At 37.6% G+C, this 23,542-nt stretch overlaps 1 protein-coding gene across 1 annotated transcript in view; it reads right to left on the bottom strand.

Annotated features, from left to right (window-relative positions):
- The window catches only part of FBN2 (fibrillin 2), a 222,618-nt gene that overhangs the window by 26,342 nt on the left and 172,734 nt on the right, over positions 1 to 23,542 (bottom strand). The window contains exons 35-49 of the mRNA XM_070793212.1: positions 21,367 to 21,489; positions 20,686 to 20,808; positions 18,108 to 18,269; positions 17,092 to 17,160; positions 16,246 to 16,371; positions 14,726 to 14,851; positions 13,976 to 14,128; positions 10,607 to 10,675; positions 9,585 to 9,710; positions 9,281 to 9,406; positions 8,447 to 8,572; positions 5,926 to 6,042; positions 3,500 to 3,628; positions 2,951 to 3,070; positions 93 to 218 (exon numbers count right to left, since the gene is read on the bottom strand). Coding sequence (XP_070649313.1) covers positions 93 to 218; positions 2,951 to 3,070; positions 3,500 to 3,628; positions 5,926 to 6,042; positions 8,447 to 8,572; positions 9,281 to 9,406; positions 9,585 to 9,710; positions 10,607 to 10,675; positions 13,976 to 14,128; positions 14,726 to 14,851; positions 16,246 to 16,371; positions 17,092 to 17,160; positions 18,108 to 18,269; positions 20,686 to 20,808; positions 21,367 to 21,489 — 1,821 coding nt within the window. The remainder of the gene's footprint in view (positions 1 to 92; positions 219 to 2,950; positions 3,071 to 3,499; positions 3,629 to 5,925; positions 6,043 to 8,446; positions 8,573 to 9,280; positions 9,407 to 9,584; positions 9,711 to 10,606; positions 10,676 to 13,975; positions 14,129 to 14,725; positions 14,852 to 16,245; positions 16,372 to 17,091; positions 17,161 to 18,107; positions 18,270 to 20,685; positions 20,809 to 21,366; positions 21,490 to 23,542) is intronic.

Genomic DNA, 23,542 nt, shown 5'->3' with positions numbered 1-23,542 from the left:
ATATTTTTAGTGACAAGCACTGCATCATGGCTTCCTGCCTAGTTCTGAAGTTTGAGGGCTGATGATGACAGAGAAATCATTTCAAAACTTACCGAAGCACCTCCGTCCATTATCAGACAATACAAACCCAGGGGGACAGATGCACTGGAAGCCCCCAGGAGTATTGGTGCAGGAACCAAAAAGACAGATGTTGGGATCTTCATCACACTCATTTATATCTGCAGATCAGCAAGATAATTTACTGATTTAATCAATTCAATACACTGCTTAATATCTGAAAATAATTTGTCCACATTGTACAGTTCACTAGCCATTGGATATTCAATGTGAAACAATATATTACATTGTCTATATAATTAAATATGTTTAAAATAAACTGCTACTGCTTCAAAAGTCAAAGGTTATATCCAGTTTCAATGATCCATATGACCCAGACTTTTAAGTCGGTCTCCAGTTCTCTGGACTTGACTCCTAGAAGGTGTCTGCATGTCTGCCTGCAGGCCTGAGAGGACCACTTCCATGCCTCAGGGGCATCGCATCCTCAGCATTGGTCCTCTTCTCTGATGCCCCTCGCCCTCAGCAATCCACACTGGGGAGCTGGGGTCACATTCTTTCCTCTCCTTAATTGTTCAACTTTCATAATCAAGCAATATGTGGCCTCCTCATTTACACTCAAACTCAGCATCATTTGCCACCTGGATTATCACGTCTCCCAACTAGGGAGACGTGCTTCACTTCCTTCTCCCCACTCCATACCGCCACCAGGGTCTGCTTTCTAAAACATGTACCTATTTGAGAATCTGTGCCTACAGAACCAGGGAGCTTAGACGTTGGGATGAGAATTTTATCATTTCCACCTTACCCCAGAATGATCTCTTGAAACAGACAAGGATTCCTTACCAGTGATATCTGGCCCCTTTTCACTGGAAGTGCTTATTTTAATGGGTGGTTTTTAACTAAATGAATGAACACTACATGATTCCAGGCACATCAGAACATAAGTCCCATGGGGACATCATGTGTCTGTCTAGATCACTGCTGCACCCTCAGCATGGGTCTAGCTCAGGGTCTGGCACATACTGCGTTCTCAATTTATACTGGCAGAATTTTAGTGAGTGAGTCATATCACTTGCTCTCTAAAAGAACCTGCACTTCTCTGTGCCGCCTGCAGGACTAAGAGCCATCTTCTGAGCTGGCCACCGATGCCCCTTACCACATTTGTTCTGCCTCTGTTTTCAAGCTGCCTCTCTGTTCCATTTCCCTTTTTGATTAGTCAATTTATCAAACTCAGGGACACCTCAAATGTCGCCAATCCTTATGCTAGGCTTCCTGACTGCTCTCCTTTCACCACCACCATCATTGATCACAGCCTCCTACTGCGACCTACATCCTGAACAGACCCCAGTGCAGTGCCTGTCACGTTGGATTGTAAGGGCAGCTTTACAACATGGAGTGGTTTACAAAATCTGTCTTTTCTCTTAGGCAGTAAGTTACCTACTTACTGGCAAAAGCTGCAGTTTTGTATTCCCAGCATCTAAAAGATGCTGCATGTCCATAGTAATGTCCATGGAATGTCAGAATGGATGTGTGTGTGTGTGTGTGCGTGTGCATACAGTTCGTGGTAGGAAGCATTTCATCTAGAAAAACTGGTAGAAGAGATTCTAGGCTGAAAGAAATAGTCTTACAGTGAAGTAAGTTAATTGAAAACATGTTTTTAAAACATGCGAAATAGTGGTGGGTGTTTATCATCAGTGAATAAAGACAATAAAATACTCCTGAGGTTAAAAAACATCTAATTGAATCACAGATTGTTTTTTTCACCAAGATAAAAGGTAGCCAAGTCTTTCTGATACAAAGAGGCACAAGTATTTTTATTTCTCTCCTAATGGCTCACACACTACTTTTATGTTTATTCCATAAAGAGATGGATCACAGAGATGATGAAGATTAAGTATAAACAAAGAAGATGAAAGAAAAGATCTTAAACTCTTCAAGAAAGTTTTTGTTAAGATGCTTCTAGTGTTATTATTATTTTTAAATATTCAAAACACTAGAAAATCTTACAATGAACTATACTAATCAGACAAAAATGGGGAAAAGATATAAACACCAAATTAGAATGACTAAGGATACCCATTATTTGTAATTATATGATCTGAAAAATAATTAATTTACTATGTAAACTGTTTCCTTAGGTTCTAAGTCCCTTAAATGTGAACAGAAGAGCTATACAGAATTTAAGAAACTGAGTAATTCAAAGGCAAAAAACTCTCAGCAATCATTTCATGTTAGAAGAATCACACTAAGATGCTGGTGCTTCTGAATTTCAACAAGACTGTTAAAAATAATTTGTACAAAAGTGAAATAAAGTAACTGTAAAAAGGTCAGTCTTCATCATGCCCACCAGGCAATTCTGGGACTCACTTTTGATGTGGTTACAAGATTCCTTGTATGCTGGGAGGGTTTCCACAGAGAAACATCTGTTATGACAAATGGATTAATATTTTCTGTTTTGACATGCGGCTTTCCCAAGGAAAAAAAAATGTCTCAACAGCATTGTCAAGATTTTCTGCTTCACATTTCTAGGACTCTAGACACCTTTAATAGCTGTTTTAAAATTGGTTGCCAAAGATTACAATTTTTGTAGACACTCTTTAAATTCAGTAGAAGGTCTCTATTGACATTTGGAAAAAAGATTAGAGTGCACTGAAAATTCTTTGACTAGTATAAGATTTCTGTTAATGAAAAAATCCCACATCCTCAAATTTTTTATTCCCACCATTCCACCTTCAAATCATTTCTGATGGTTCAATAAAACAGATGTAGGCAGCTAGGCGTTTAACTCCCTCAGTCAGCATGCTTACAGTGGTTTAGATTTAACATATATCCACAGAGTGAGTACCAGGTCTCATTATCCTAAACGGTTCACGGACTCAAACATCAGCCTTACCGATGCAGTTCTCGCTTTTTACTTCATATCCTGGGGGACAGATACATCTGAAAGACCCCTCCAAATTCTGACAGGTGCCAGGAGAACAAGAGCCGGGCAGGGCAACACACTCATTAGTATCTTTAAAGAGAAACAAGGAAAAAAAATGACTTACAGATGACATCATTGTTGCCAAATGACAGTAACATGAATTCAACTCAAGCCCTCTGATCTGCCAGGTTACTCTCGGGCAATATGCGCTCGGAGATTTTTGACATCCTGAGGATTACTCATTTGGCAAGAGGCTAATTTTCCTTTGTCTACTTTAATTGAGACACAGATAGCCTCGAGCTCTGTCCCAATCAAACCACTGTATACAATTCCAAATTTTTGGTTTGTACCTTTACCAAAATTTCCCATGAAACTTATCTTGGTCCATGTACCTCAGATGACCAAATGAAATGCAAATGAGTCCCAAAGTTGGTGGTGCTGAGGGTGGGGGGAGTCACATCATTATTTTACAAAACAAAACAACACAAAGACTTTATTGTTTGTTGTTTAGATACTTACCTATACAGTTCTTGCCATCTGGAGTAAGTTCATAACCTTCATTACATAAACACTTGAAGGAGCCAACTTCATTAAAACATCGTCCATTTCTACACACCTGACCAAAAAAGGAACTGCACTCATCTATGTCTGTAAGTGAATAAGAGTTAGCTTTTCAGAGAGAGCTCTCACATATATTTTGTATCACAAGTTGCAACTTAAAAACATATTTATTGGTAGACATTACATTACACTCCCTCATCAACAGAGAAAAATGTCATATATCATAAGGATCAGGTGACTAATAATGTCAATAGACCTCTCCTGTTGGTTTAAGCTTTCCATTCTTTCCAACCAAAAAATACCTCTTTTCCTGGATATAAGAGGACACATGGATTTAACTGGATTGTCCAGTTTGTAGAGAACTGTATCTGGAGATAAGCTGACTGTATTCAAAGGACAAATAACAAAGCATATAAAATATAGAAAAATCAATTTTATAAAAAGCACTCTAGAATTGCTGACATGTTTTGCTTACAAAAAACAGAATCTGAAAAAACATGTTCTTAACTGTTAGGTTTTCGGTTAAGCTTAAGGATGAGTAATTTTTTGTTCGTTTACAGATTATACTTCAATCAGAGCCATATCTGTATCTTTCCTTCTCCTCAGCTGTATCAAGGGTCTGAGAAGCTATAGACAAGGTGGTAGTTGAATAAAATGTTCCATCAGGTCTGAATTTTTCACAGTTGAAGAATTTTGAAAACCAAGGAAAATTAAGGAATATATATTGGAATAAATTAGGAGGTGCGTTTGACTGGTGATAGTTCCATAAAAGCAGGAAGCCTGAGTTACTTTCCCATTAACTCATGGGATTATGTGAATTAAGAGATGTTGTGTTGGAAAGCACCACTATAGAGTCTGTGTGCTGTGCTTAGTCGCTCAATCCTGTTCTGACTCTTTGCCTCCCCATGGACTGTAGCCCACCACGCTCCTCTGTCCATGGGATTCTCCAGGCAAGAATACTGGAGTGGGTCACCATGCCCTCCTCCAGGGACTCTTTCCAACCCAGGGATCTAACCAAGGTCTTCTTCATTCCAGGTGGATTCTTTACCATCTGAGCCACCAGGAAAGCACTATAGAGTCTGGCACATGGTAAATGAAATTTCATTAATGCTTTTCGTTGTATCTTTTACTAACTTCTCCACCAACTACAGGATCCTCTTCCTCCTCCTCCAGTCACTTTCAATTTTTATTTCAATCTCTGTCTGTTAGAGGCAAAGACTAAAATCCTGTGCCATGTAGAGAAGACAGTTTTATTTTCCACTGAGAATTTACAGTCCTTCACTGAGATTAAATAGGCTTCTGAGGCTGGTTCAGAAACATAGTCACCATGCTTTCTTCCTGTGGGAAAAGGCAGCCCTGGCTTCAAGAGCTGATTGAAAACAGTTTCAAGACACAATATGTTTCTAAGTTGGAGACTGTCCGTGTTTGAATATAAATCAAGAATGGATTATATGAAATACTTGTAATAAACCTGAAACCATAAGAGGTCTGCCTTTGATACCATCTAAGTGGTAAAAATAACGCAAAACCATAAATCAGTCCCAATAGTTTACTATCATCTGCATGGCCTTCACCCTTGAATCGATTTGACTGACGTAAGTACTAAACCCAGCAGACTGTCTCATGATTCAGTTCAGTTCAGTTGCTCAGTCGTGTCTGACTCTTTGCGACCCCATGAATCGCAGCACGCCAGGCCTCCCTGTCCATCACCAACTCCGGAGTCTACTCAAACTCATGTCCATCAAGTCGGTGATGCCATCCAGCCATCTCATCCTCTGTCGTCCCCTTCTCCTCCTGCCCCCAATCCCTCCCAGCATCAGGGTCTTTTCCAATGAGTCAACTCTTCGCATGAGGTGGCCAAAGTATTGGAGTTTCAGCTTTAGCATCAGTCCTTCCAATGAATACCCAGGACTGATCTCCTTTAGGATGGACTGGTCGGACCTCCCTGCAGTCCAAGGGATTCTCAAGAGTCTTCTCCAACACCACAGTTCAAAAGCATCAATTCTTCGGCACTGAGCTTTCTTCACAGTCCAACTCTCATATCCATACATGACCACTGGAAAAACCATAGCCTTGACTAGACGGACCTTTGTTGGCAAAGTAATGTCTCTGCTTTTGAATATGCTATCTAGGTTGGTCATAACTTTCCTTCCAAGGAGTAAGTGTCTTTTAATTTCATGGCTACAGTCACCATCTGCAGTGATTTGGGATTACTGGAGGCAATACTGTGACTTCAGTTAACCAGAAGTTAGTCAATGATATTACATGTCTTATGGCACATGCTTGCAATTTGAATAATAAAAATTTATCATTCTTTGCCTTTATTCTGTGTTTAGGATATTCTGTAGACATGAAAGAGAAGCAATAAAGGACCGAGTACTTACCCATGCAATCATTATTATGAGTGAGTGCGAAGCCTGGGTAGCAGAGACAGTTATAGGATCCAACGGTGTTTTTACAAGTTCCATTTCCACATGGATGCCGCTCACACTCATCAACATCTACGAAGAAATATTGGCTCAAAGGAATTCAGTTTTTAACCAGAAAAATGTAGCCTATTAAACTTTTAGGTTTTGTTTTAAACTACTGGCTTACTTAGATTTTTCTCATTCAATACTAAGAACCCACATTTATTTAAGGAAAATAAGTATGAGGTAGAGAAAACTCTAAGGTACCTGTGGTGGATTCATTTCGATATTTGGCAAAACCAATACAATATTGTAAAGTTTAAAAATAAAATAAAATAAGAAAATTATTAAGAAAAATTGGCACTTGATAACTTACAGCAACATATAAGATTCAGAAAAGAACTGGACTAATAAGCAAGCGAGATTAACCTACATTTCCTTAGTGAGTTTTTTTAATGAATAAATTTGCTTGTCAATTATGAGGAAATAAATCTTTTGAAACACTGGAACAATTTGTTCTATTAAGCATTATAAATGCTTCCCCAGAAATTTTCATATCTTAATTTGATCAGCACAACAAAGTAAACTTTAACTTCCTAAACTTTATGAATCAGTAGACTCTAAATTGAAGAAGTCTATTAGAGCTCAATGTTATTAGCCTTCAAAAACATGGAATTAATATTTAGAAAGGTCACAGTCATATAAAGGAGGAGACTCCCTAGACTATGAATTCCAGGCTACTAAAACTCTTCCATTGTGAAAAAAAAGGGAGTATTATTGTTCCTTCAGAAAGAAGCTTTGTTTAAGAGAGATATTACCAAGGAGTCTAGCTGATTTTCATTATGGGTGAATTGTTAAAACTGAGGACAGATTTTCTCCATATGAATTTCTGAATCATAAATATCACATATATATATATATATATAGACATATTTTTTTTTTTTTTTAGCAAATCATATCCTCTTTCTCAGAGAGAGCAGCCAGGAGAAACATATAAGCAAGCCATCTCAGACAGTTCATGCAAATAGGGCCACATCCTCCGTGTGTCCTTTGCACAAGCGTTCCCTAGAGAATTCTTCCTGCGACCACAGAAGATGTCTGCAGGGGATCTCTTAGGAGGCACTGGAAGAATGGAGACATTCTCCAGGGGGTGCTCGTGTACAGATATACCATGCTGCTGCTGCTGCTGCTGCTAAGTCGCATCAGTTGTGTCCAACTCTGTGCGACCCCATAGACGGCAGCCCACCAGGCTCCCCCATCCCTGGGATTCTCCAGGCAAGAACACTGGATTGGGCTGTCATTTCCTCCTCCAATGCATGAAAGTGAAAAGTGAAAGTGAAGTTGCTCAGTTGTGTCCGACTCTTCACGACCGACCCCACGCCACAAAGGAATCTAATTCTGCCGTTCTGCTGTACTAAAGTCTGTATGATTCAAAAAGATAGTGTATCTTGAATACCAAAAGAGTAGATGCACAACTTCAGCTTGTTCTACACTGAGAAGTGCTAATTATAAATAGTCAACTTTTAAATATAATTTTCCTCCTGCAAGTGCAGAGTGCTTCAGTGGAGATGAGCCAGTGGCTGACATCAGTTTAAGGAGTTAAGCTGAGTTCCAAGGTGAGTTCCGAAGTTAAGCTGAGTTCCAAAAGCCCCTCTGCTTTTGAAATCTTATTAATCATCAGCTCAGCAAGTACTTACTGAACACAATTATTGCTTAACTAACCATCACATTAGCTACTGTACTGGGGCTTTACAGAGTTTCACCATCTTTGCTTCTAAAACCTGGTTTTAAGAGTTGAAACAGCCAAGCAAGCAGATATATCTCATATGTTCAGTGATTTGGGGGAAAGAAGCATATGTGTGTGTGAATGTGTTCATTTCAACACTGTCCCCCTTACTGCTCCCCTTGCATTCTAGCATTCCAAAAGGCTTTTCTGAGTGGAACTGTGCCTGTGTGCTAAGTCTCTTGAGTCATGCCCACCTCTTTGTGACCCTATGGACTGTGGCCTGCCAGGCTCCTCTGTCCATGGGGATTCTCCAGGCAAGAACACTGGAGTTGGTTGCCATACCCTCCCTCCAGGGGATCTTCCTGACCCAGGGATCAAACCTGCATCTCTTATATCTCCTGCATTGAGAGGCGGGTTCTTTACCACTAGCACCACCTGGGAAGCCCCTTGAGTGGGAACAAAGAGGGGTAAATGGAGAGCTGGTACCACGGCGATTTCCATGTAACGCTGTCTGAAAGCTCAGGTTAATAAGCATGTGAAAGCCATCTGGGGAAGAAAGCTGTTACCACTAAATCCAAGAACATATTGTGGTGTGTCCTGCTTGCAAATTTTACATTGACTAAAACCATAAACAGTTTCACATAGCTCATTTTTCGTTAAGACTGTTTCTGACAGAGACAGGGTAGTTCCTTGTGGCGGGTGACCGAACGGTAATCTCTTCTGGAGTCTCAGCTCCACGATACCCCCTGGAAATAATGTTTCCCTTCTTACCCATGCACATCGTCTGGTCCTGAGAAGCCTTAAAGCCATTGTGGCAGATGCACTGGTAACTTCCTTGTAAATCCACACATAGGCCATGACTGCAAACATTAGGAATTTCTAAACACTCGTTGCGATCTAACACAAAAAAAATAAAACACATGTTACACGTGTCTGATCTTTATTAAGATTCCTTCATTTTTTCCCACAGGCATTTTTTCTATAGCCTGCTAGTAATTACTACAGATAGGCTGAAAACGAACCATAACAAGAGTTGAATAAAAATAAGGCAAGGCTTTAAAGTACACAAGCCTCTTTTTAAAAAAAAAATTAAATCATGCAATCTTTTTACATGTTGATTGGTATATCTCAAGGACATCATTTTTAGTTTCAATTCTAGGAAAAATCCATTGAGAGACTTCTTTTCCTAACAAAAGAATCTAAAAGATATCGTGAAATAGATTCAATATGAATGAATAGATTTACTTGGAAAATCTCCTCAAAATTATACTTGAAAATAGTTTTTTTTTGATAGGAGAGCATAGGCAGTTTTTTAGTGCAGGAACTAAGTATACAGAATGTGGTGAAAGTAGTGAAAGTGTTGGTCACTCAGTTGTATCTGATTCTTTGCAATTTCATGGACTGTAGCCCTCCAGGCTTTTCTGTCCATGGAATTCTCCAGGCAAGAATACGGGAGTGGGTTGCCATTCCCTCCTCCAAGGGATCCTCCCTATCTAGAGACTGAACCCAGGTCTCCTGCATTGCAGGCGGATTCTTTACCATCTGAGCTACCACAGAGGCCTACAATGGTGTTCAGTGTCAAAGAATGAGCCATTCTCCTCTTACCTACGCAGGCTCCGTTGGGTGAAAGTTTGAAACCTGCAGCGCACTCGCACCGGTAGCTGCCTGGGCTGTTGATGCAGTCTGCATTTCGCTGGCACAGGTTGTCGCCATTGCTGCACTCATCGATATCTGCAAGAGCAACAATTCCATTTTTCAAACTTCATTATGGCATCAGTATGACATACACTTAATCAATTTGGTGATCAACTCCTAAATGCTGTAGTAGAAACAGTAAGTCAGAAAACTTCTAAAAACCAGTTATGTCTGCCGAACTTTCCTGGATAAGGTCACTTATTGCTCAGATTACCTTCGCAGACGAGCAGCAGGTCATTGTAGCTGAATCCCGTGGGGCATTCACAGCGGAAACTGCCGATTTGGTTAATGCACACACCGTTTGCACAAATGCCTGGAATCTCTTTACATTCATCAATGTCTGCAATTGAACAGATTTGATCAAATATATGGTTCTGCTTAATGTATGTATCGTAAAACACTGAATAATGCTAAACACACACTCAGTCTCAAAAATCAACCCTATACTGGTATGAGTGATTTTGTGGTTTACAAAGCATACAGACTACAAAATATTATTTCCTTTGAACAGTAATGAAAGAATGGAAGTAGTTGATCAAATATACCAAGGGATACTAGTATCAATAGAGCAAATGAACTTCCTAGGGAATCAAGCTTCCTCTTAAGTTTCATGTCAGGCTTACCTAATTGCTATTATTCATTTGATAAAGCCAACTGTATTTTCCTAATTTTATGTCCTTTGTTATCTGTGCATTGATAACAGACATTTAAAATTATATTGTTCATTTAATCTTTGAGGAAGAAAAGTAGACTGTGCAAGAGAAAGCACATTCAGAAGAAAGAAATTTATATAATTAATAATTCTGCAAATTCATAAGTAGATAGGGATAAAAATACTGTAAAAATACATAGAGAACTTAAGCATATACTCATGAAAACAGACAATAAAGGTTAATAAAATAAAGTGGATTACTTAGAATCATGTATTGATAAAACAATATTCATAATGAGAAAAACTAAAGCTTTAGCTTGATATGTATGAAATCTTGAGGTAGTCACATAACTATTACATCATAACTCAATCACCAGGCTGGCAACCCACTCCAGGCTGATGGACTAATCCCACTACTAACACTTGGTTATCTGTAAACATGCTACTTCTTTCTTGTCTAACCATATCAAATCCAAATGCAGAGTATTATCTTTTACGATACTTTAAACTTGAAAAACACTGAACTAATTTTTACAACATGCTACATATATGTATTAAAAGAAACATAACCTAGAAAAACTCACCAACAGCTTTTCCAGTGTGAATGTCAAAGGTGAATCCAGGAATATTTCCACATATGGTTTTAAAGTCAGCTTTAAAATATAAACAAAGCAAATAGACTCTTAAAATTCTCATACTCCTTCAAAATAACACTTTATATAGTATTACTGTAACTGAAAAATATATTTTATATTATTCACAAGACCCTTTAATTCAATTATATTTATTTGACTACAATATCAGTTTTTGTATGGAGTGAATGAATCTAGGCATTCTTTTATCATTATTATTATTGCTGTTCTTATCATCATTAAACATTTTACTGCTCGGATACTAGAAAATAAGTAAATCATTATGAGTTCAAAATATCCACTTAAGGCATTTAAGCTCTTTTTATTTTGATAACGCAGGGCTTTAAAAATGATCCAACTCATGTAAACTGAAAAACTAGGTTAGTGTACAAATTTAAAAAGGAATTAGAATTGCACAAAGGCATAGGCATGCAAAGATAATTTTGTAGTGGTGAAACATGTTCACAATGAGTAATGAACGAGCCATGACTTTTATCTTTTTTTAACATAAACGTCTGTTTGTTGGAACGTGAAATTTGAGGCATCAAAAACAACGTCTCATGGAATAAAACAGAGACTATGAGAGTCACTTGGAGAAGGCGATGGCACCCCACTCCAGTACTCTTGCCTGGAAAATCCCATGGACAGAGTAGCCTGGTAGGCTGCAGTCTATGGGGTCAATAAGAGTCGGACACGACTGAGCCACTTCACTTTCACTTTTCACTTTCATGCACTGGAGAAGGAAATGGCAACACACTCCAGTGTTCTTGCCTGGAGAATCCCAGGGACAGGGGAGCCTGGTGGGCTGCCGTCTATGGGGTCGCACAGAGTCGGACACAACTGAAGCGACTTAGCAGCAGCAGCAGCAGCAGCATGAGAATCACTACTACACATAATTCACCAAACTAACAGGACCTTTTAGGAATTCTAATTTTTAAATAGCATAATTCTTTGAATGCCCACTGCTACACAGAGGAATAAAACTCTTGAAAACAGTATCAGGTAACATACAGAAAACTATAATCTAAGTGCCATCTGAGAGCCCAGATTGTTAAGTGGGGAAAACACAATCCCTTCAATAAATAGTGCTGGGAAAACTGATAGCCACTTGCCTAAGGCTGCAACTGGCCACTTTCTTACACCATATCAAAAATAAAACTCTGAACAGATTGGAGACTTAAATGTAAGACTGAAAACCATAAAACTCCTAGTAGAAAACATAAGCAGGATGCTCTCCAACACTGGTGTTTGCAATATTTTTTTGAATCTTTCTCCTCAGGCAAGGGAAAAAAAGCAAAAATAAACAAACGGGACTATATCAAACTAAAAAGCTTTTGCACAGTGAAGGAAACCATCTACAAAAGGAAAAGGCAATATACTGAATAGAACGAGATGTCTGCAAATGATATATCCAATAGGGGTTAATTTCAAAATATAAAGAATATTCACAACTCAATATAAAAAATACAAATAATCCAGTTAAAAATGGGCAGACCACTTGAATAGACATTTTTCTAAGGAAAACACACAGATGGCCAACAGGGACATGAAAAGATGCTCAACATCACCGATTATCAGTGAAATGCAAATGAGGTGTCACCTCATACCTGTCAGAATGGCTGTTATCAAAAAGATCACAAATAACAAGTGCTGGTGAGGGTGAGAAGAAATGGCAACTCTTGTATACTATCGGTGGGGATGTAAATTGGTACCGTCACTATGGAAAACAGCATGGAGGTTTCTCAAAAATTAAAAATAAAACTGTCACAGTTTGGCAATTCCATCTCTGAGCATTTATCTGAAGAAAACAAAACACTAATTCAAAAAGAAGTATACGTTCCTATGTTCTCTGTAGCATCATTTACAAGGGCCAAGATACGGAAGCAACCTAAGTGCCGGTGATGTGCAAACATATAAACAAGAAGGTATATTGTACGTGTGCGTGTATATATATACATGCACACATATTATTACTCAGCTGTGTTGTTGGAATCTTGCGACTTTCAACAACATGGATGAATCTAGAGGGCATTTTGCTAAGTGAGGTGAGACCGAGAAAGACGAGCCATGTATGATTTCACTTATATATGGAATCTAAAAAGCAAAACGAATGAACAAACAAAACAGAAATAACAATCTCTGTTATAAAGAAAAACCTGATGGCTGCCAGAGGGGAGGGGCGTAAGGGGTAGGATAAAATAGATGTGAGAGATTAACAGGTACGTATTTCCAGCTATAATATAAATATGTCACAGCAAAGTAATGTTCAGCATAAGGAATATAGTCAATAAAATTGCAAAACAATTGTGCGAGGACGTATGGTGACTAGACTTATCGTGGAGATAAATCCATAATGTGTATAAATGTCAAACCACTGTGCTGTAATCCTGAAAGTAATATAATATTATTTATCAATTATACTTTAACACAAAAGAGAAAATCCATTTATTTGCCCACTGAATTTGAGCCACTGAAAAAGGCCCTATATGTCACTTTTCCCCATCTCTCCTTAATTTCATCATGTTAAATGAAATATTTTATTAACTGTGCCCTAAATAATACTGGTAATAATAATAATAATAATGGTAACAAATGCATAATCATTGTTTCTTATTTGTCCTATTGGTTCAGCTCTTAGTATCTACAACTATTAAGCGTGACCACTTTTCAGGTCATAAAAGAACCTGAGTGGGCAACAATTTTAAGATGATCCTGTTGCTCTTGTCTCTACTACTTTTCAGTTTTTCTTTCAAGAGAATCTGTGTCTGGAAAAAAATTTTACTGTGTAAAGACCAGTTCTCTTTACTGTCTAAAAATTTCACGTAAGTTTGAGGGAATGGATGCATAAGGAGAACTCTGATACTAAGTCGCTTTTACATAAAGTTTGCTCATCAAATCCATTTTTTTTTGCATGTTTTCCAAGACCAAACTTAATGAGCATGTTGGAATCTAAATAATCACAATTTACCAAAATGACATCTTCTAAGTATAACACAATGACACAAGTAGATTCTCAATAAATACTTCTTTTATGAGGAGAAGAGTAATTAAAGCAGCATGTTTAAATGGACTGGTGTTATAAAATTCTAACTCTTCAGCAATGCGGCTTATTTTCAGGATCCAGACTTTACTCAAGGGACATTTCAGACATTAGTGTTTGGACCTTAAAGAGGACTGGCTGCCTGAGAAACCAGGCACATGAGTTCCTGGATATTTTCAGAACTATGTCTGCTTTTAGTACCCCTGTGTTTTCACTTTAGCGTCACATGCCCGCCGTGTCACTAACGTGGCTGCCCGCAGAAGCAGGCGCAGAGTGCTTACCTGTTCCTGGCGCTGGGCATGGTTCACAAGGTTTGTTCCAGGCTTTGCCCACATTGTATGTGCAGCAGCACATCCTCTTTGTCACATTAAAAGGCAACTCATTCTCACAAGTGGTTCCGTTATAGCTCCGGTAGCAGAAGCTTTTTCTCATGTCTACATAGAGAAAAACAAAAATGCCGACCCATCCTGACAGCAAGCAGCTAATAATAAACCCCATATACCTGGAGACACTAAAATTCCTCGACTAACTCTGAAAATTTTCATGGTCATGTGGAAGTCTCTTAAAATAATTCTTTAAGTTGAACACAAATCATTTTTAGTTAAGCGTCTTTCCTGTTTTTAAGTAAGGGATTTCACTTTTAATTTTCTTGGGGGACAAAGGTAATAGATATTTCTCTATTCAAATGCATTTATTTAATTTAAAAAGCATTACATATTAGATTTTGAATGCTCTTTTATTTGTAAAACAATGTTCGATTTATATGAATGGAAAATGAAGGTATTTAAGAATATATAATTACAATATTTGTTGAAATTTTCTACCTCAGACTCATGCTTTATAACAGGTAGCCAAAGTATATGAAAAATATGGCACACAGCCATAAGTTTATAAGACTTTGAAACACTTTACTATTCATAGAGATTTAACTTCCAAACTTTCTGCATAATTATGACCCGTTTGCCTCTGAGAGATAATGAGGGCCAGGAAGCCAGCAACAGCGACCGCCTCCACTTCAGAGCTCTACCTACCCATGCAGTTGTGGCCTCCGTTGACCTGCATGTACTCAGGTGGGCAAATGCAGGTGTAATTTCCCAGAGTGTTGTAGCAGGTCCCAGGCCCACACACACCAGGATGTGCGAAACACTCATCAATATCTACGGGATGCAAGAATACCCATTAATTTGTAAATATTTCCCCCATGCATTTACATGACTTAAACAACTGAACAAAGCATACGGCTGAGTCCCCCAATTTTTGTTTTTATAGAATTCATCTTACTTTTTATAAAATTTAGAATTTAAAGCAATTACATATAGGAAACACCCCCAAAATGCATTTATGTCACAATATGCCCTTCTTCAGAAAAATAAAAATCTGACATTTAAAAATAAAGGTGATCAAAATAAATTATTCCAAAGTGGCAAAAAAAAAAATAACTTCAATGGTGCCTATGTTTTTAAACTGAAATTTCATATACTTCAGATGGAATTGCTTTAAAGCTACTTTCCTCTTACGTCACTGAAATCAAATTTTAGTGCCAACTTTAAACTGAAGGCACTTAGAAAAGCCTTTTTCTTTATAGTTCTGTTCAAATTAACACCCATTAAGAGATTCTAGAAGTAGCAGTTTCTGGTTATTCTCCTTATTAAAGCATATTTCTTCCAGATGCACTTATCTAAAATGTTCCAGTAGAAAAGTTATAATGGAAATAATTACACTAAGTGTTTAATGTTTATTTTTAGAAGCATCCATTCATTCATTCCATAAATAAATACTGAGATTCTACTGTAAGCTAAAACTTATAGCTATAAAGATGAAATTGGATGTGGCCCTTGCTTCAAGAAGCTCCCAGTCTAGTGGGAAGACCAGGCCCCTAAAGGATGATTACACTGCCACAAGAGAAGTGGGGGATGGAACCAAGAAAGGCATCTGCATAACCTCTGAACTGTTTCATATGCTGTTGTGCAACATTAAAAAGTCACTGGAAATATTAACCTAATGGTCCCACTTCAAATATACATATTTTTCTATATAAAATATAAAGTTAAAATATGAGTTAATAACTTATATTGAATGCTTTCATAGTATTTCAGCTTTCTCCCTTTATCATCAACCCATTTACTCAGAGAAAAATAATAGTCAATTACTGCAAATAATCTGTAAATTAATTTAGCTATCATCATACAGGGCTTCCCTTGGTGGCTCAGATGGTAAAGAAAGTGCCTGCAAGGCAGGAGACCCGGGTTCAATTCCTGGGTCAAGAAGAACCCTTGGAGGAGGGCATGGCAGCCCACTCCAGTATTCTTGTCTGGTGAATCCCCGTGGACAGAGGGGCCTGGCGGGCTACAGTCCATGGGGTCACAAAGAGTTGGACACGACTGAAGTGACTTGGCATACAACTTAGAAGCACTGACGGACAAGAAAATAACTATGAATCAGTCTCATCATGTTCCTTGATAAAACTTGAAGATGGACTCTTTTCTCCAGACCTGACCAGTAATTTTGCTTTAAATAGCACTAATAACTTTTAGGTATGAATCCATCTCACCTTCACAGATGCGGGTTTCCTCGCTGAGGTAGTAGCCTTGAGGGCACTCACACTGGAAGCTACCGAAAGTGTTAATACAGTTTCCACCCTGGCAGAGTCCTGGTAACTCCTGGCATTCATCAATATCTGCAAAAGGGGAGACAGCTCAGATACTATTGTGAAAGACAAGAGTCACTATGAGGGCTTTCAAATGTGCGGTACTGTAAGACCTGCAGACGTCCATGCATCCAAGTGAATGCACACTTAAGACCGGACGTTTATGGTGATCATGAATTCCCCTGGCTTAGTCATGGAACTCTGCTATAATCTAAAAAGAGCAATAACTAAATCTAACAATGGTGGAAGTTGGAGATAATTATAAAAAGAGTTTCCCTGCAGCAGAATCACACACCACTGCAATGGATCAAGTCTGACTTACGAATGATTTTTCAGCAAACTGGCAACTGTCTACCTATAATTTTGCAAAATAATCTTGTCTGGGCTGTTCTAACTTTTCTACCAGCTTTTCTCTAAAGTAAGCTCTTGTTTAAATCTGGTGCCATCAGAGGCGGATAAGGCAATGGCACCCCACTCCAGTACTCTTGCCTGGAAAATCCCATGGATGGAGGAGCCTGGTAGGCTGCAGTCCATGGGGTCGCTAAGAGTCAGACATGACTGAGCGACTTTACTTTCACTTTTCACTTTCATGCATTGGAGAAGGAAATGGCAACCCACTCCAGTGTTCTTGCCTGGAGAATCCCAGGGACAGGGGAGCCTGGTGGGCTGCCGTCTATGGGGTCACACAGAGTCGGACTGAAGTGACTTAGCAGCAGCAGTAGCAACAGCAGCCATCAGAGGTATACTCACCTTCTAAGATGATTGTAATGGGGTTAGGTCTGAAGCCTTCCCCTCCAGGACACAAAGTGTAATATTCAGCTACAAAATGAGGGAAAGAAAAAGAAATTTGATAACCTGTGTGCAAGAGGCTGAGACAATGAATTAGCACTTAACAACTGACAAGCTCAAAGCACATATCCTAAGGGGTGTATCTATGTTTTCCTAGGTGCCTTTTCAAACACAGGATCTTTAAAAGTATATTAACATTCTATTTGAAATAAGATCATTACTTCATAAACTACAAAGTAGAATAACAAAACCCATTTGTTTTTAATTAAAGGAAAAACTACTTTCAGACAATTTGTATCAACAACTTTTTTTGGCCAGTAAATGAAAACTCGATTCAACAATGTTGAGTTTCACCTATGCTCATATCAGGACACACATTTCCATTTAAGATATAACCTGGTTGGACTTGAGGAATACAATGCATCTATGAACCTCAACTAAAACAACTCTGGAAAAGAAGCAGGAATGGCCTTTATCTGTGATACCTGCGAGAACTGATATTATCATCCTTCAGAGTGGATTATGGTTAAAAATTGTTTTCTCTTTTCAACGAGTCGCCAGTCCAGGTTCGATGCACGATACTGGATGCTTGGGGCTGGTGCACTGGGACGACCCAGAGGGATGGTATGGGGAGGGAGGAGGGAGGAGGGTTCAGGATGGGGAACACATGTATACCTGTGGCGGATTCATTTCGATATTTGGCAAAACCAATACAATATTGTAAAGTTTAAAGATAAAATAAAATTAAAAAAAATTGTTTTCTCTTTTCATCATATCAAGAAAAACAGTAAGAAGAGAGGAATTCAGATTCCTTTTATATGAAGCCTTCTTGGCTGGTTTTAGCATAATCACTGAAAGTAGCCCAGATTCAAAGTTCGGACTCTCACTTCCTCCCTTGTCCCCAGCACCAGAAGAATTCGGCAGCTAGTCTTCAGCTACCAGAGGGTCCCTGTCCTCTTCCTCGGCTTCATACTCACTGCTATTGACAGGGGGGCAGGTCTCGCAGGGGTTCCCCCAGGCCTTGCCCAGAGAGCAGCAGCAGGAGGAGCGGCTGACGCCCACCCCAATCTCAGTGTTGCAGGACAGGCTTCCGTCGCCCCGAGGACCGAACTTCAGGTAGCAGTTGCCCACGCGGTTGTCTGCAGAGCAACACAGGAGTTTACAACGGTCCTTACAGTAGTAAGAATGTCATTTTGGAGAAAGGTCACTCAAATGATGAAATTCAAATTCTGTACATTAACTCCCTGCAAGAAATCATCACTTGCTTTAGAGTTTTTCCAAGTTGTAGGAATTAAATCAATTACAACAATTTCCTATGTTTAGACATCCATCTAGACCATGGGTTAAAGAGAGTAAGCAATTACTCACCTGGCACATTCTGGACCTTTAATAAAATGAATGCAAAAAAACGTTTCCTAATAATCCATCAGTCTATATCATGAGTTTATCAACAAAGGAGATGAAATCCAGTATAAGTTAAAGCAATGTATGCTATTACAGAAAATAGTGATAACGCAACCTCCTTCCTCTCCTTCCCATAATCTTTATTCTCCCAAAGTTTTGCTTCAATTTGCACATCAAGCTTTGCAAGTTTTGGAAGAGTCAGTCTGTAACAAGTTTAGAAAGGATATTTAAGAGAATAAGTGACTCCCAAACTTTTTCTTGTCTCTGAGTATCATCTAGATCACCTCATTAGTTCCATCACTCTAAACATGATTAAATTTGTGGTTCCATCTTTCACTTCTCCGTGAACTCCAGATCCTTCTTCCAAGTGCCTAGTATTTTATTTCTCCTCTTAGATATCTAACAGCTATTTTAAAGTTACCATGTCTAAAGTCAAACACTTGATACTCTTGCCTTCACATAAAAAACCTGCTCCAATCCTCTCCCAGGCTTTTTTTGCATTTTCAATAAACAGAAAACTCATTTTTAAAAACTGCTCAGGCTCTAAATTTTGGAGTCAAATTTTGACTCCTTATTCAATCCAGTTAATAAGATCTGTCAACATTACCTTCAAAATATACCTGGAATCTGATGACTTACCACTGCTTTCAACATCATTGAAACCTGAGTTCAAGCCACCGTCACCCCCACCTGGACTACTGCAACCGTTTCCTAGCTCATCTCTTGACCCACCTACAGTCTTTTTCCTACCATCGCTTCCTTCAGAAGCATTACCTGGGGTCAGGGCACTTCCCATGGCATCCCGTCTCAAATCAGAGTACAAGCCAAAGTTCTTTACAGTCTAACAAGTAGTCTTCATCTCCAGCTGCACATTATAACCACTTGGGGAGCTTTTCATTCTTTTGCTTTCTTTTCTCAATTCTTTTAAGTTTTATTTTTGTTGCCGAATCTCAGGTGCTGACACAAGTGTTAACTCAAGGTTCTGCTCTTACTAGGTTTGTATTCATTCATCCTTCCTTCTTTCCTCCCTACCACTCTTTCCTTTTTATCCCTGCTCTCCATCTCCTTCCTCTTCCCTTACTCAAACATTGGAAAGTGCTTAATATTACTTTTTATGGTCTGCACTGTTGCAAAATTAGTATTTTGGGGGTTTTTTGGTGCACATTTTAAATTTCTATGAATGCTATTTTGTCATTTGCCTCATTCTATCTTTATAAAATGCTGTCAACTCCACAATGCCCAACTGCCATTCTTTTTTAATCAACCCACTCTCCAAAAATGGTTTCTAAATTCTTGCCACCACAAATAACGAGGCAATGAACACGTTTCCTTATGTTTCTAGATGGGCCTGTGATGATATTACTTTCTTTGATATAAAGAGCCTCGAGAGGAACTGCTGGTTCTCCTCTTAGGAAAAATATTCAGTGTTATCTGCCATCTGCATCCAACAAACCTTTTTACTTTTCATATTTGTAAGTAATTTTGAAAATAATTTTCATAAGAAAAAGGCACAAACAACCTTATTAAAATTTTTAATGAGAATTTAATCATAACTAACAAATTTTATTCCATATTTTCTTGGTTTTAAAGAAATATATAAATATAGGTTTTTCTTATACCTATAGAAAGACAGGTTTTTCTTATACCTATAGAAATACAGGTTTTTTCCCCTTGGTTTTGAAGAATTATATAACTAATGGTATAAATACCATTAATTGCTTGCCTTGTCAACTGTCATGCATGAACCTGAAACATATTCTTTGTAAAACTGAGTCCACATTTCAAAGGCATCTGTCCTGGTCAATGCACTGGGCAGGGAGCCAGGCAACTTGGGGACACTGCTTCAGCTCTGCCATTTGCAAGCTCTGCGACCTTAAAACAAGTCACTGCACTTCTAGGGCCGTGGTTCTCAAGTCTGTGAGAGGAGGATGTGGGAGCAGATGTCTCAAAAATTCCTGTTTCAAAATATGACTTGGAAGATTAGCAGAATAAAACTGACCATGTATTTTGGCAGTCTAGTTTACTTCAGGTAAAAGAGTACTACTTTAAGTTAATTGTAGCGAATGCTCATATTACAGTTCATTATCAAGAGAGTCCTAGTATTTAACTCTATGTGCTTCTATCTGTTGGTTTCATAGTGCTTTTACTTACCGACACACCCCACACCGGTGGGGTTCAGCTGGAAATCGGGTGGACAGTTACACTCATAGCGACCAGGAGTGTTGACACACAGGCCGTTCACGCAGTTTATTGGGTCTGCACACTCATCAATATCTAGGAAGAACATTTAGAATGCCCACATCAACATCTTTACTTTCCTTGGGCATGCTGCTGTTCCAAAGGATTTGGTGGAAATTCTCAAAGTCAGTAGACTAAAAATCTTTAGGAGGGACTCAGCACAATGAAATCCTTGTACACACCTAAAGCAGTTTCCATATATCAGACAGTATTCATGATGGTATCATTTAATATCTTTAATAAATAAATAAGTAAATTATATCAAAATCTTGCAATTCTGAAGAAAATCATGCTATCATTTCTTGCTTGAATTAAACTTAAATATATGTATAACTGTACACATATGTGGACATCATAAATATATACAGATATTTTACTAATTTCATGTTGAATATTTAAAATTAAGCTGTTTACATTACAAAAAATCAATCTCACAGTTAGAAATAAATGTATCAGAATGTAATTTCCTTTCTCAAAAAAAATGCATAACCTGAGGCATAGCAGGCTAAGCAGAAATTTGGGGAACTTTTATGTCTAGCACAAAACGTTCTTTTCAATTAATAAGAATGCAATTAAGCCCTTAACTGGCCATACCTGTACAGTTCCCTCCTGTTCTGTCCAATTCATAACCATCATCACAGATACAATGAAACATTCCAGGCAAATTATTACATGTTCCAAAGACACAAATATTTTGGAAGGAGCATTCATCGATATCTGGAGATTAAAAAAAAATAGTAATCTCTTGATTATAAAGATTTCAATTTACTGGATGACATTAATAAATTATTCCATCTCCTCAGATGTTTTTATGGAGCAAAAAATTTTCTTTTACTTTGACCACAGATGTCACATAAACAGCAACCAACTAACATTCAGATGGAGCAGAGACATAAAAGGATATTATTTCATTTTATTGACAGTATTTTAACTGTCTTGGGTTGTAAAATACTTAAGAAAAAGTGGGCCTGGGGCTTAAACATTTTTTTTTTTAAATTAAGTACAAACATGCGAAGGGAATAAGATTATAAAAAAATAAAAAATAAAAACAAATTCAAAGATTCCAATAATGAAAACTTCAGATGTTTTAGAAATATCTACAACATGTAAAATATATAACATTTTAAATATTAAATGTATCTTTTAAATTATTTAACTTATTTAAACCTTTTTATTCTGTAATCTGACCTGTTTTAATAAGGTCAGTTATAAACAGGGAAAGAATTTTTTCCCTAGTAGTATGTAATAAGATCATCATTGCCCCACATTCCTTCAATTTCATTAAAACATCTCTGTTGGCCTCAAGTCATAAATTCAGGTTATAAAAGTCTTCCATGAAGCTTTAACTCAAAATAAATGAGAAGTTATTACTCCTCATTCATATGAAAATGAAGGCATATGTATGCCTGTCCAGCTGTAGAAATAATCTGTATTTTTACTCACAGGAAGAAGATGGACATTTTTGTACACAAATAACCTCATATTCTGAGAATGCAGACCAGGCATGCCATTTTAGGCGAGACTAGACAAGTCATCCTAAAATGCTGTCTCAAGACAGTTATATCTTTAGTATAAAAGGGTCTTTCATGATAGATAAAATAAAGCATTTCAATTATCTTATATTTAAAGTATGGTTCAGACTGTGTTTAGAAGTTCAACTGATGTGCCAAGTTGTCTTTACTTGTGTTGGGGCAATAAAGTTATTCTTTTTATATAAATGGGTAAAGACTCATTAAGTTAGTTTATAACTGAGTTGCAGTAAGCTGTAAATGTAATTGTATTATCAGCCCTATGTATGCATTGTACTTTTAAATGAATTTTATTACAAATAACTTCCATTGGAATGATGAAAAAGTTGTGTGAAATAAGGTTTTTTAAAAGAATGTTGTCTTGTTTTTATAAACTTGATGCATATTCAGAAATTTGAACAATATAGAAAAGTATTGATAACAAATAGCAAAGATAGGCAACAACACAGAAAATAAGACAGCAAAAACAAAAATCACTCAAAAATGCTTCTATCTAGACTTATCATAATTGGATGAACAATATTCCAAATACTGGTATTTCTCAATGCACATTCAGAGAGACTGAACCATTTTCAAGCATCAAATCAATTTTTCATTATGTCAGTAGCTTCTGAAATTCTAACATAAAGAATTGATGAAAAATACTAAAGCCTTATCACCTTTTGGCTTTATGTTAAATTCAAATGATTTTAAGACAGTGCATTCTACACAATGATGATTAAAATTAGCATGAATATATATATGCTTCCAACTCATTTCTGTTATTCACATTATTTTCACTTTTTAAATGTTCATGCCATTTATCATAATCTCTAAAGAATTTAGTACTAATTCTTTAAAATCAATAATGTTTTTATTGTCACTTCTCCAATTACTGCTTTCCGCCTCCCCATTTATATTTCTTGATTGGTTGTTTCATTGCTGATAAGTTGTGTTATTTTCTTCCCCCAAGACAAGAAAGGAGAAGCCATAGATGCTTTCTTTCTGAATTATTTCACATGTCAGGATATGTCTATTGTTTATATAATTAACTAACTCTGAGGTATAATATTCTTGCCACATGTGTTCTTACAACTGGGAGGGCACCATTCTAATGTGTATTTGGTTGTCTTGTTCAAGGCTTGTCTTTTCTATCTGGAGTTTGAATAATCTAATAAAGCTTAAAATTTGTCTTATGATTTACCCCTTCCTGTATATTCAGTTCTTTCTTCTATTTTAGGAAAATGTTTAGTTGCTCAATG

This window comes from Bos indicus, chromosome 7, assembly GCF_029378745.1.
Source record: "Bos indicus isolate NIAB-ARS_2022 breed Sahiwal x Tharparkar chromosome 7, NIAB-ARS_B.indTharparkar_mat_pri_1.0, whole genome shotgun sequence".
Classification (NCBI taxonomy): domain Eukaryota; kingdom Metazoa; phylum Chordata; class Mammalia; order Artiodactyla; family Bovidae; genus Bos; species Bos indicus.
Note: the sequence above shows the minus strand (reverse complement) of the source record. Positions and strands in the feature narration are given on the sequence as shown.